The 13,210-nt window shown below is 42.2% G+C and overlaps 1 protein-coding gene across 2 annotated transcripts in view; it reads left to right on the top strand.

Annotated features, from left to right (window-relative positions):
* pum2 (pumilio RNA-binding family member 2) overlaps positions 1-13,210 on the top strand; it is a 35,498-nt gene that overhangs the window by 10,816 nt on the left and 11,472 nt on the right. For both annotated transcript variants that reach the window (XM_056294483.1, XM_056294484.1), the window contains exons 6-13: positions 1,707-1,879; positions 2,523-2,817; positions 2,899-2,992; positions 3,136-3,243; positions 3,441-3,586; positions 9,471-9,597; positions 10,315-10,455; positions 10,673-10,978. In XM_056294483.1, the coding sequence (XP_056150458.1) occupies positions 1,707-1,879; positions 2,523-2,817; positions 2,899-2,992; positions 3,136-3,243; positions 3,441-3,586; positions 9,471-9,597; positions 10,315-10,455; positions 10,673-10,978 (1,390 nt within the window). The remainder of the gene's footprint in view (positions 1-1,706; positions 1,880-2,522; positions 2,818-2,898; positions 2,993-3,135; positions 3,244-3,440; positions 3,587-9,470; positions 9,598-10,314; positions 10,456-10,672; positions 10,979-13,210) is intronic.

The raw sequence follows: 13,210 nt of genomic DNA, 5'->3' as shown, positions 1-13,210 counted from the left end.
GCACTTCTTGCCTTATGTATGTTGTTTATGCTTCCCTTCAATTTGGTGCACTCTATACTTTGATGGCTGGTTCATGCAGAGTATCTAATAAAGATATATTTGCATCCTAATATCAATCATAAGATTTTCACACAAGTCCTAAAAGTAGATAAAGAGAACCCAATTAAACAAATGAGACAAAAATACTATACTTGATAATTTTTTTATTGAGGAAAATGATCAGATATTACATATCTGTGAGTGGCAAAAGCATTGTGACCCTTTGCTTTCAGTATCTGGTATGTCCCCCCCTCCCTTGTGCAGCAATAACTGCAACTAAATGTTTCTGGTAACTGTTGATCAATCCTGCACATTGGCTTGGAGGAATTTTAGCCCATTCCTCCGTACAGAACAGCTTCAACTCTGGGATGTTGGTGGGTTTCCTCACATGAACTGCTCGCTTCAGGTCCTTACACAACATTTCGATTGGATTAAGGTCAGGACTTTGACTTGGCCATTCCAAAAACATTAACTTTATTCTTCTTTAACCATTCTTTGGTAGAATGACTTGTGTGCTTAGGGTCATTTGTCTTGCTGCATGACCCACGTTCTCTTGAGATTTAGTTCATGGACAGATGTCCTGACATTTTCCTTAAGAATTCGCTGGTATAATTTGGAATTAATTGTTCCATCAATGATGGCAGGCCGTCCTGGCCCAGATGCAGCAAAACAGGCCCAAACCATGATACAACCACCACCATGTTTCACAGATGGGATAAGGTTCTTGTGCTGGAATGCAGTGTTTTCCTTTCTCCAAACATAACGCTTCTCATTTAAACCAAAAAATTCTATTTTGGCCTCATCCGTCCACAAATCATTTTTCCAATAGCCTTCTGGTTTGTCCATGTGATCTTTAGCAAACTGCAGATGGGCAGCAATGTTCTTTTTGAAGAGCAGTGGCTTTCTCCTTGCAACTCTGCCATGCACACCATTGTTGTTCAGTGTTCTGCTGATGGTGGACTCATGAACATTAACATTAGCCAATGTGCGAGAGGCCTTTAGTTGCTTAGACGTTACCCTGTGTTGCTTTGTGACCTGGCCGACTATTACACGACTTGCTCTTGGAGTGATCTTTGATAGTCAACTACTCCTGGGGAGGGTAACCATGGTCTTGGAAGTTCCTCCATTTGTACACAATCTGTCTGACTGTGGATTGGTGGAGTCCAAACTTTTAGAGCTGGTTTTGTAACCTTTTCCAGCCTGATGAGCATCAACAATGATTATTCTGAGGTCCTCAGAAATCTCCTTTGTTCTTGCCATGATACACTTCCACAAACGTGTTGTGAAGATCAGACTTTGATAGATCCCTGTTCTTTAAATAAAACAGGTGTGCCCACTCACACCTGATTGTCATCCCATTGATTGAAAACACCTGACTTTAATTTCACCTTCAAATTAACTGCTAATCCTAGGTTCACATACTTTTGCCACTCACATATATGTAATATTGGATCATTTTCCTCAATAAATAAATAACCAAGTATAATATTTTTGTCTCGTTTGTTTAATCTGGTTCTCTTTATCTACTTTTAGGACTTGTGTTAAAAATCTGATGATGTTTTAGGTCATATTTGTGCAGAACTATAGAAAATTCTAAAGGGTTCACAAACTTTCAAGCACCACTGTATGTGTACTCTATTATGTTCACAATGAATCTATGATTGCAGGGTGGTGGAGATGCAGATCAAGATGGGCGAGAGAAGGGCGACGTCCAAGAGAAATCATCGCCTTTTGAGGAAGACAAAAGCACAGAGATGAAGGTGGGAGATGACAACGATGCCTCTAAAGCCCCTGGAAGAGTCTTACTCAATGGCATGGACAGAGACTGCAAAGACTTTAAGTAAGTATGGTGTGTCACCCCCCCCCCCCCACACACACACACACACTGTGTTACTATACTATAGACCTAAGATGTCTAAAGATATAAATGCATTTGGTTGGCCTACACATAATCTTCCAAGAGTGACTCCACTGGCAAAGTGCTTCTTGGACATTGCCACCATCAGTTCATCATTTGGGAGGGCTTTCGGCACAGAAAGGAACATTAGCAATGTTTCCATCCAAAGGTTAAGTGACTTTAAGGCAAACTTCTGAAATTTGAAAAATTTGTCAATTTTGTATCTATTAGTGTGTAGCCATCCAACAATATACCAATTATACCAATTTTCTGTGTGCCCAGTAAGTATTTTCACATACAAACCTGAAATGATCACCTTATAAGCATAAAATTTGTTATGCTCTTACATGTTTTCACATCAAAATTGTGTACAGAGCCAAACTATATAACGGGAACATCAGTATTTGAACATTTTCAGTGTTAAATGTAGGTATAAATTTATCTTCATTCATTCAGTTACATTAATCATTGTGACATGTTGATTCAGTCTGAAGCTTGGATCTTTAGGGCTCATGTCTTGGTAGCTTTGAAGAATCTTCCCACCAAAGTTAAAGGGATGAAATCACACTTTCTCTTGCACAACCAGCCCAACCCCTGGAAGTCGCCAAGCTTCCCCCACTGAAGCCGTGGAGAGGATGGGTCCCTGTCAAGCTGGTTTGGAGATGATGGGCCAGCACCACTCCCACTCCCTCCAGCAGCAGAATCCTGCCCAAAACAAAGCCCCTGCTGAGGACTTCCAGAACCAGGAAGCCCAGAACATGGGAGGCATGGAGCAACCAGCTGGTGTGGAGTCTCTCCAGTTTGACTATGCTGGAAATCAGATTCAGGTGGACTCCTCTGGCACCCCAGTAGGATTATTCGACTATAACTCCCAGCAGCAGGTCCGTTGAACTAGATTTTTTTTTTAACTTAAATTCATAATTTGATGAAATCACATGGAATAAATCGCTGTCTCTTCTCAGCTATTCCAGAGATCCAATCATCTGACTGTTCAGCAGCTCACTGCTGCTCAGCAACAACAGTATGCCCTGGCTGCAGCCCAGCAACAGCACCTCGGTAAGTTGACCTGTTTTTCTTTTAGATGTCTTATATCACAATTTTAATTACTTTTGATTAACAGGCATGCAGTGAAAAATACCATTCATGGATGATTGATTTAAGATTTGATCATGACATGGTTTATTGTTCATATTACCCAGCTGGCCTCGCTCCTGCATTTGTGCCAAACCCTTACATCATAAATGCTGGCCCCCCTGGAGCTGACCCCTACACTGCTGCTGGGCTAGCAGCAGCAGCCACACTGGCAGGTTAGCAAACTAATTCTGTCTTTACATTAATGTGCCATGCTGGGATGTCTGTGAATGTTCTCATTCTGGGATGCAGTCTTATTTCTGACACATGTTGGGATCATGTTAAATTCAACCAAGAAGTTATGTTTAGCAAATGTATGGATGCATAACCTCTAACATCTGAACAATATTGACAATAAAATGTCTTTCTTCAGGTCCGACAGTGGTTCCACCACAGTACTATGGTGTTCCCTGGGGTGTGTACCCAGCTAACCTCTTTCAGCAACAGGCTGCAGCTTCTGCCAATCATTCAGCTAATCAGCAAGCATCCAATCAGGGACCAGGGCCAGGACAACCACAGGTAGGCATTTTAGTTGCTCGTTTTGTATTTTACCTTGCCTTCATATTTTTGTAAGTTGGATAAACAAATTTTTCTTTGAAGGATCTCCTGCTACTACTACTACCATTACTACTACTGCCACCACTACTTTCAGCTGCTCCCGTTAGGGGTTGCCCTATCCGCATATTTGATTTGGCAAAGGTTTTATGCCGGATGCCCTTCCTGATGCAACCCCCCTCCCCATTTATCCGGGCTTGGGACCGGCACTAAGAATGCACTGGCTTGTGCATCCTCAGCGGCTGGGTTCTTTGAATGATATAAAGCTAATATTATTTTAGATTTCATCAATTCCTATTCCAGTTCTGCCTGCTGAATCTTTTTACTGAATCCTTGTTCCAGTTGTTATGATTTTTGTCTGTGGGGGGGGACAAAATATTTCAAAATTTAGGGGTTAGGACTTTGGTCATCTTGCAAGGTCACACTCAAAAATTACTACATCTAGATACCATCATACTTTAGAATTCTGAAGTTTACTATCATGAACTGTACTAAACTTACAGTTAATTGTAGTGCAAATAATAACAGATATCACTTAAAGGACAGGACATCATTGTATATATTTGCTTTGCCTACTTAAATGAGGGAGATCTGACAGTTGAAAGGAATGTAATCCCTTCATGGTAAATGTCATCTCTGGTCTGTGATGGTCATTCACTTTCTATGTTTATCTGTCGCTGCATTATCTAAGCCACCGGTAGCCTGGAGGAGATTGTGTTTGGTTGTGTGCGCGCGCGTGTGTGTGTGTGTGTCCACGGCTAATCTCGCAAACTACTGGACCTATCGGATGAAAAACTTCTGTGTGGTTATGAGTGTATGATGAAGAACCTGTCATGGTTGCAGTGATTCAAAACATTTGTTCTCGCTGTCATCGTTCCCTCTCTTTATTCACTCAGTCAGGGCTCCAGACTAACTTTTTTCACCACCTTCCCAAAAAATAATTTGAACCGTCCCACAGTCGGTGTAAACCGTCCAAAATTCTAAATGTTGTCATTTTACTTTATTGTTGTCATCTGTTGTGGTTATTTGCATAAAAACACACTATTCAATTGATAGGGAAATACATGATTGTGTTTTTTATTTAAAGTTATTGCTTTGCTTAAAAAAACCTGGACATTAGTAGTTTTATGTATTATAAGCTGCTTAAAATTAGTTTTAGTAAGTTAATGTCTTAACTCTGTGTGTGTGTGTGTGTGTGTGTGTGTGTGTGTGTGTGTGTGTGTGTGTGTGTGTGTGTGGAGACAACCAGCTGCAGACTGCAGCTCTGCTCTCTGCTATGCTCACATTTTAGAGAATGTAATTAATATTTTCCTCATTAATTATGTATTATTAAGACCCATTCGCTATTAATTACAGCGCCGGGCTAAAGTTAGCTAGTTAGTAGCGAGAGTTCACGTTGAGTAGCCAGCCAGTGATGGTGTCTTTAGTAACAGCATGAGAAGACGCATTCCGTTGTAGTCGGTGCTCGGTTCACTTTCTCATTTGCTGAGCAGTAATTTAAAATAGGAAAATATAAAATCCCTTTCGTTCCGGAAGCATCCCGGGGAAGAGCTCTGTTCATCCCAGACACATTTTCTATTGTACCCAGGATGACTGGACACTGTTGGTCTCAAGCCCTACAATCTCTAGCTCACTAGACAAATGCTGCTCTCCGTCACTGCCCAGTCTAAGTCAACCATACGTATGCGCACCTCAAATCTACGGTTGAGTCAGATTGGGCAGCGACAACGTCAAAACCAAAACAATATGTATTCAGGTATGAGTCTTGAAAGTAAAAGAAGTTGATCATATTTTGCAAGCCAGCAAATCATTCACTGCTGGTCTCATCACAGGAAGACTGGATGAGTCAAAAATAATTCACCTTATCACCTCACCGCCATGCGGAAGTGTCATAGTCTCCAATGTTAAAACTCCACCATAAAAATACAATTTCAAGAGTAGGATTAATTCCAGTCACAGCTGGAAATCATCTCAGTAGCTACAATAAAATGTTTCCCATGGCTGAGCCCATGTTTACTTACCATTGTTTTATGAATGAAAGTCAATCAGCAGAGCAGCCATTCACCTTGATTCATTGGGCAGCACAGTGGCGCAGTGGTTAGCGCTGTCACCTCACAGCAAGAAGGTCCTGGGTTCGAGCCCCGGGGTTGTCCAACCTTGGGGGTCATCCCAGGTCGTCCTCTATATGGAGTTTGCATGTTCTCCCTGTGTTTGTGGTGAGTTTTCTCCGGGTGCTCCGGTTTCTCCCACCATCAAAAAAAGACATGCATGTTAGGGTTTATACTTATGTCTGTGCCCCCGACCAAGGCAATGGAAAGAAGAACTGGAGATGGTCCCCGCGTGCTGCACAGCAGCTGCCCACTGCTCCTAGCTACACAGCTAGGATGGGTTAAGTGCAGAGAGGAATTTCCCAAGGGGATTAATATAGTATACGAAAATCAAATAAAATCAAAAATAATTTTATATCATGAAAACCGCGACGGTTGAATAGGGCCGGGCTGTATAACGATAATTATCTCAATGTAATTTTCCCCTGATAGAAATATAACAAATGTTCAATAAATATCAGATTTGATATAATTAAACCACCCATACACCATGAGAGAGGGGCACTAATGCACATTAAACTCTAGTTGCCAGCTGCCATTAAACAGAAGAAGAAGATGCACAGCCAGTCGTGTCACAGGGCTAGAGGTATGTTTACAGACGTAGTGGCTGACAGGTTTGTTGTTAGAGTGGAATAAGCAAAATACCACTAAACGAAAAGAGTGGCACCGAAAAAACCCATGATCAGCTCAAAGCAGGACAACACCATCGTCGACAAGAGAGGCCACTCAACTTCAGTTTAGAGATATTTTGGCTATTTACAAGCCGAGAAAAAGCAGAGCAGCGTGCACTGCAAACTGTGCCGAAGACATGTGCCAACGAAGACGGGCAACACCCCAAACCGGTTTCATCATTTGAAACTATTTTTTTTAAGTGTCAGCTAAAACAATTAAAAAGTTTCAAACCATCTGCACAAAGGGTTTGACATACTTCTGACCAGAATTATGATTTCTTTGTCTATTTTTTATTTGACAAAATCCTTTAAACCCTTTTTTGTGTTGTGTTTTTCTGAACTTTGCAGTCTGACCCATTTTAAGTTACATGTGTGCTGTACATTGTAGCACTTAATTTTTCTATTTCGATATTTTGTTGAGGAAAAGGACTGAAAAATGATTTTATGCATATTTTGATGTTAAAGATTTTGTCATTAATTGTTTTGAATGGTCTAGCTCAGATTTGTGAAATGTTCCACTGTTTGGCAAGTGTTTGTCATGTTCTGACAATAAAGTATAGTTTAAAACCGTCTGGTTTCTCCAACTTTCACTCAGCAACAAAAACCAGCCTTTAAACTTTAAAGAAATAATGATGACGTTTATCGTGATAATTATCCATCGACTGATGTGAAAATTCTTATTGTGATAACATTTTTGGTCATATTGCCCAGCTCTATGGATAAACACTCTTGAAGCCTTTTCCTACTGTTGTTTTCTTGCTTTAGAATGAAAAGTCCATCGGCAGAGCAGCCGTTCACCTTCATTCATTTTATATCATGAAAACTGCGATGGTTAAACACATTTGAAGTCTTTTTAATAGGGGCTTTGAAATTATGATAGCCTGATCTCTGTCATTTCATGTCAGCCTTGGTTGCTTTTGTATGAGGGTCCACTTAGGAGGCTGGACATCCACAGACTGACAGGCAAAACGTTTTTATTAGGTGGATTTGTTAGCTTGAGCGCTGCATATTAAGATTTTTTTCCCCATATTTCCTGTTCAATCGACATGGGTGCTTTGCAAAAGTCTTATGGCAGGACAAACACTGATTTTCTGTCCAAGTGTGCATGTATTTCCATTCTTCCAGTGAGCAAAAAAAAGGGGTGGTTTGTCACCAAGTTTGAACACCGGAGAAGGGGAGATGCATACGCCTGCCGGAGATCTGCACTCTGGGTGCACTCCTTTGTGAATGGAGTTGCCCTACCAGGAGCTCTCTAGGGATGAACTGGAAAAGGGGTGGTAGTTTTTCTGTGAATATGTATCTAAGAGAAAATTAGACTATGAATATACACTGATCAACAAAACATAATGACCACCTGCCTAACATGGTGTTGGTCCTCTGTGTGCAGCCAAAACAGCACCGACCCACCGAGGCATGGACTCTGTTAGACCCCTGAAGGTGTCCTGTGGTATAGGCACAAAAAAACGTTATCAGCAGTTCCTTCAAGTCCTGTAAGTTGCTAGTTGGAACCACTGTTGATCAGACTTCTCGGTCCAGCACATCCCATAGATGCTCAATCGGATTGAAATCTGGAGCATTTGTAGGCCAGGGCAACACCTTCAGCACTATTCAACACTCCTCAAACCATTCTCAAACAATGTGTGAAGTGTGGCAGGGGGCATTATCCCTCTGAAAGAGGCCACTGCCATCAGGGAATACAATTGCGATGAAGGGGTGTACCTGGTCTGCAATGATGTTTAGGTAGGTGGCACATGTCAAATTGACATCCACATGACTGGCCGGACCCAGGGTTTTCCAGCAAAACATTGCCCAGAGCACCGCACTCCGTCCACTGGCTTGTCATCTTCCCGCAGTGCATCCTGGTGCCCCATCACTTCCCTAGGTAAACGGCTCACATGTATATGGCCGTTCACGTGATCTAAAAGAAAATGGGGCAAAGTGACCTTCCACTGCGCCAAGGTCCAGTTCCAACGTCCGTGTGCCCATTGTAAGTGCTTTCGGTGGTGGACGGGTCATCATAGGCACTCTGATCGGTCTTCGGCTACACAGCCCAATACGCAGCAGGGTGCGATACACTGTGTTATGACACATTCTTCCCGTAACCATCATTAAAATTTTCTGTGACTGTGCCACAGTAGACCGTCTGTCGGTTCAAACCAGATGGGATACCCTTCGTTGCCCTCGCACATCGATGAGCCTTGGGTGCCTAACATCCTGTTGCTGGTTTGTGGTTTTTCCCTCCTGGGATCACTGTCGCTAGGTACCCACCACTGCTGACCTGGGAGCACCCCACAAGCCTTGCCATTTCAGCAATGCTCTGACCCAGTCATCTAGCCATGATAATTTGGCCCTTGTCAAAGTCGCTCACTTCTTTACTCCTGCCCATTTCTCCTGCATCCAACATGTTGACTACAAGAACTGATTCACTTACCATCTGATCTACCCAGACCTTGACATGTGCACTTGTTTGGAGATTATCATTATTCGCTTCACCTGTGAGTGGTCATAAGGTTTGGCTCATCAGTGTAGGGCACTATCTTACCATATAAACTTATATGTCAATTGATGTTATACCTGACCTAAATACAAGATGTTTCCAATACTAGTGCTCCCTGAATGCTTGTATAATGCTGATTGGGAGAGACACTGGCAAATGTGCATTCTTTCTGGTTTAAATCCTGCTGCAGTAAATGCTTTACCATATTGGAGGTGCCTAAAAAATAAAAAAAAATATTGGAGGTGCCTCTGCCGTTAAAAATTCTTGCCGCAACGGTTGCAGTGTGCTATGTTATTGTCTTTTGTGAAACTTGGCTGACAGAGCACCAGCAGTTTCCGGCAGTTGACTGAAACTTGTTTATATTTTTAATGCATTTAACTAGTTTTATAAATGAGACTGAAACTGATTTTAGCATTTGAAAAGCGGCTTTAAAAATGTACAACCTGTTTTAGCATTGGAGCGTCCCTCATTAAATATCTATGCAAACATTCAAATTTTGGTTAAAAATTGCCACTTATAATCGGTTTGAAATGCAAACAGTACAGTGGTGATATATTTTCCTTTCCCTACAGGTGATGCGCACAGGAACCAGTCAGCGCCCTCTTACACCTGGTCAGGGCCAGCAGAGCCAGCAGGAGTCTCTAGCAGCAGCTGCTGCTGCTGCAGCTAACCCAGCCTTGGCCTACACCGGCATGCCAGGTTGGCTGACTAGGCCGGGTGAAATGATACCCAGTAGTTTTACATTACAGAATCAAAAGGATACTGAAAACTACAGGTTTCACATTCAAAGTCTGGTATGGTGTTTGATGCCAAAGCAGTCTCACTAAATGCGCAACCTGAGCAGTTGGATAAGATGTGGTGTATTTTTTTTAACATGCTGCCTTCCTCTGTTATTGTTATGTATATCTTTTTTTCCTTTTTTATTCTCTAAATACTTTATTTGATACAATACCCTAGTATCTTTGCTATCATCGCCACTTGGTAATGCAACACTTTAGTTGCACAGGTTGTCATGTCATTCTACAACACAATGAGTCTTTATTGAGCACCGGGTGTTCTGTGATCAGTTCCTGGCTTATTTGGAATAGCATTTGAGTAAATCAACTTGGAATCCAAGTGCATTTTATCTGTTTTATAACTAAACCAAATAATCACATGGCTCATAATCCTGCTACTGTAACCAACTTGGCATATCTTCCAGTAGAGCTGCTCAAAGCAAGGTATAATGAATATCGACGTGTCTTAATTGCCTAACAATACAAATGTCTTAATTTATCACAGGGGTTTCAAATTAAAGTTGTTTGCATCTTAATTATAGCAAGCAGTCATCAGTTTAACCTTTCTAAATTGCCTTAAAGGGCCCACTTGTAGTAATCGGACCGTTTTCTCCATTTCATTTCCTCTGAATCTCTCCAGGTTATCAAGTATTGGCCCCTGCAGCCTATTATGATCAGACTGGAGCCCTAGTGATGGGCCCTGGGGCCCGCACTAGTTTGGGTGGGCCTGTCCGCCTGGTCCAGACCCCACTCCTAATCAACCCGGCAGCAGCACAAGCTGGTGAGTGCTGTTTCACCTCACAATGTAGACATTTCATCATGTGGTTGGGAGGCTACTTGACCACACAACTCAAATGTCTTGGGCACAGTCACTTAGCTGCTAATGTGTGGCCACCTTAAAACTGAGCATTTTACTTGTCACTATTTTCCCACTGTGGGCCAAATGGACCATTTTCTCTGATTTTCACACTTGTCTTTCTTCTTGCTCCCTTTTTTAGCAGCTGCTGCGTCTGCGTCGGGCTCTGGCAACAACATGTCTGGTCCTCCAGCAAATGGGCTGTACCGCTCCATGCCTCAGCCCCAACCCCAGCCTCAGCAGCAGCAGCCCCCCCCACCCAGCAGCGGCCTACCCTCCAGCTCTTTCTATGGCTCTGGCTCAGTTCCCGCCACATCTCAAAGCAGTTCCCTGTTCTCCCACACATCTGCCGCTCCACCACCACCTAGCTCTTCACTGGGCTTCAGCAGCACTGGAGGCTCCCTTGGTGTGGGCCTGGGCTCTGCACTGGGAGGCTTTGGCTCCTCTGGTTAGTGGCCAAATTAAGAATTCAAAACACAGTATTTCTGAAAATGTTCCTAACATATATTCCGTGATTTCTTTACACCATAGAATTGTTTAGCTTTGACAGTTGTTTGAGTCCCAGCCGGACCCCCATTTTGGACCAGTCGTCGGTTCTACTCAGTGTCTGTGGCTGTTTGCCCCACTTTCTATTCGTACCCATGTTAACCAGTGTAACTTTTCATACCACCTGCAATTTTAAGAGCGGGCTTGTACTGGAAGCACACACAAAGTGAAATTTTACACTTCAAGTCTTCCTTACAAAATGCATACAAAAATGTACACATACTTTGTGTGCCACATATAAAGTGTCATCAAAACTGTAAATGCATTTGAACAGATAATTTGCAGTTGCGCTCATCATTAATGTCATGAGAAATGTTGACTTGGTAAAATCTAGTGTCGTAAAATGGTCTAGAATAAGACCCAAAAAATGTTCTCTCTTTATTATGGATATGATAATAGTAGTAACAACTGGGGATATGGGTATTGTTAAGATTTTAACGGTACTGCTACTCTTACCGATACTGCTCATCGAGCCACTTTAACAGTACTCTTTATTGATTTTTTTTTCCAGAAAAAAACAAAAACAAATTGGGAACAGAATTAACATTGCTTTATTTTCTCATGTCTGGACAGAGCGTTGCTTTTTAATCATTAACCCGTTTGTATAATTTACTTAACTCCGTGTGGGCTCCAGGTTGCTAGCATACATAACATATCTGAGGTGGACGGGGCAATGAGATGAACTACGAGCTAGGCAGCCGAAAACGGCATTTCTCCACCCTATTTAATGCACTTCTGCTGATGTTTCTGAAGATTGCTCGTGGTTCCGCCCTTACATGCAAGAGACTTGTTGCACTTGTGGCAACGAGCACTGTCAGCATCGACTCTGGTGAAGTATAACCAGACTTTTGACCGTTTAGTTCACTCTGCTATGTCACTGAGCGCAGGCTGTGTGGGTCTACGTGTGTGTGCGCACAGTTGAGAGCGAGAGAGGCAGAGAGCTGGCCCCACCCCTTGGTTCAGACAAATGTCTTAATTTTTTTGCAAATTAGAAATGGAATTGGTGAGATAAAAGGTGCAAGATAAAGTTTATGTAGCCTAAATAAATAGGAAATTTATTTTCTTGATTTCTCCAATACCGATAGCAGTTGGAGCTTATCAGTACTACGGTCTTTAATAATTTCGCACTGGTACCTGTTTGATACTGGGTTTTGGTACCCATGCCTAGTAACAATACCGCAGTTTTAAATTGGCAGCCCAATCGCCTCACCTGTGTCTCTCTTACTTAGTGTTGCGCTTGGTCTGAAATAAGAGTTTCATGTAAATGTTCTGCCTACACTCCAGTTCTAAAACACTCAGAGTGAAACGCGAGTTTATCCTGGTTTCAGGAATGTTTTATTTATTTACACCCCCTCTGATATTTGTTTTGAAAAATACACTATTAATTAACACTACCTTTCCACTTCTGCTGCTCTCTTGTAATGTTGCCGGTACTGAAAAAGTACCGCAGTACTAGAGTTTTTAAATTTTGGAAAAAAAATGATGATGTTATTATGAGAACGGCTATTTGATCTGCCTAATAGGAATCTGTCTCTTAAAGCACATCGCTGACAGCGGTGATGTTGCACTGCCTGAGTTTGTAATGCAAGCTGCAGTAAGCGTGAAGTGAGTCAAGCACAACGGTAGAGAGAGCAGACCACTTTTTTGTTTTGTTCAGAGACTAGACTTGAAGAGATGGCAGCAGCTTCAGCAACACCTGAGTTCGTTGACAAAGAGGGGCCTGCAATGAAATATGGAGATATGTTGGCTTTAAAGTGGATCAAAAAGGCGAGCCCATAAACACAGCAGCACCGCTGTGCAAGCGTTGTTTTAACGTGCGCCTCGCAAAAGGAGGCAACATGTCAAACCTGGCCAAACATCTGTCAGACAAACATGCTGACCTTTTCAAGGAATTCAAAGTCCGACAGGTGGTAGTTGAGTAGTTCAATCCCCTGTTATGTCCATGAAAGAAATACTGAGTAATAAAAAGTCATACTCATACATAGCCTGCATATTTGCATAATGCTGAAAGTGTCTGTCGTCCATGATGTTGTATGCAAATAACGGTGTCGGAGACACTGTCACTTAACTGTGGTGAGATGTTTCGATCCTGCATATCGTCACCTTCTTAAATAATGGCCTAAGTCATATTTTC

Source organism: Lampris incognitus, chromosome 15 (genome assembly GCF_029633865.1).
Source record: "Lampris incognitus isolate fLamInc1 chromosome 15, fLamInc1.hap2, whole genome shotgun sequence".
NCBI lineage: Eukaryota > Metazoa > Chordata > Actinopteri > Lampriformes > Lampridae > Lampris > Lampris incognitus.
This window is presented reverse-complemented; position numbering and strand designations above follow the sequence as displayed.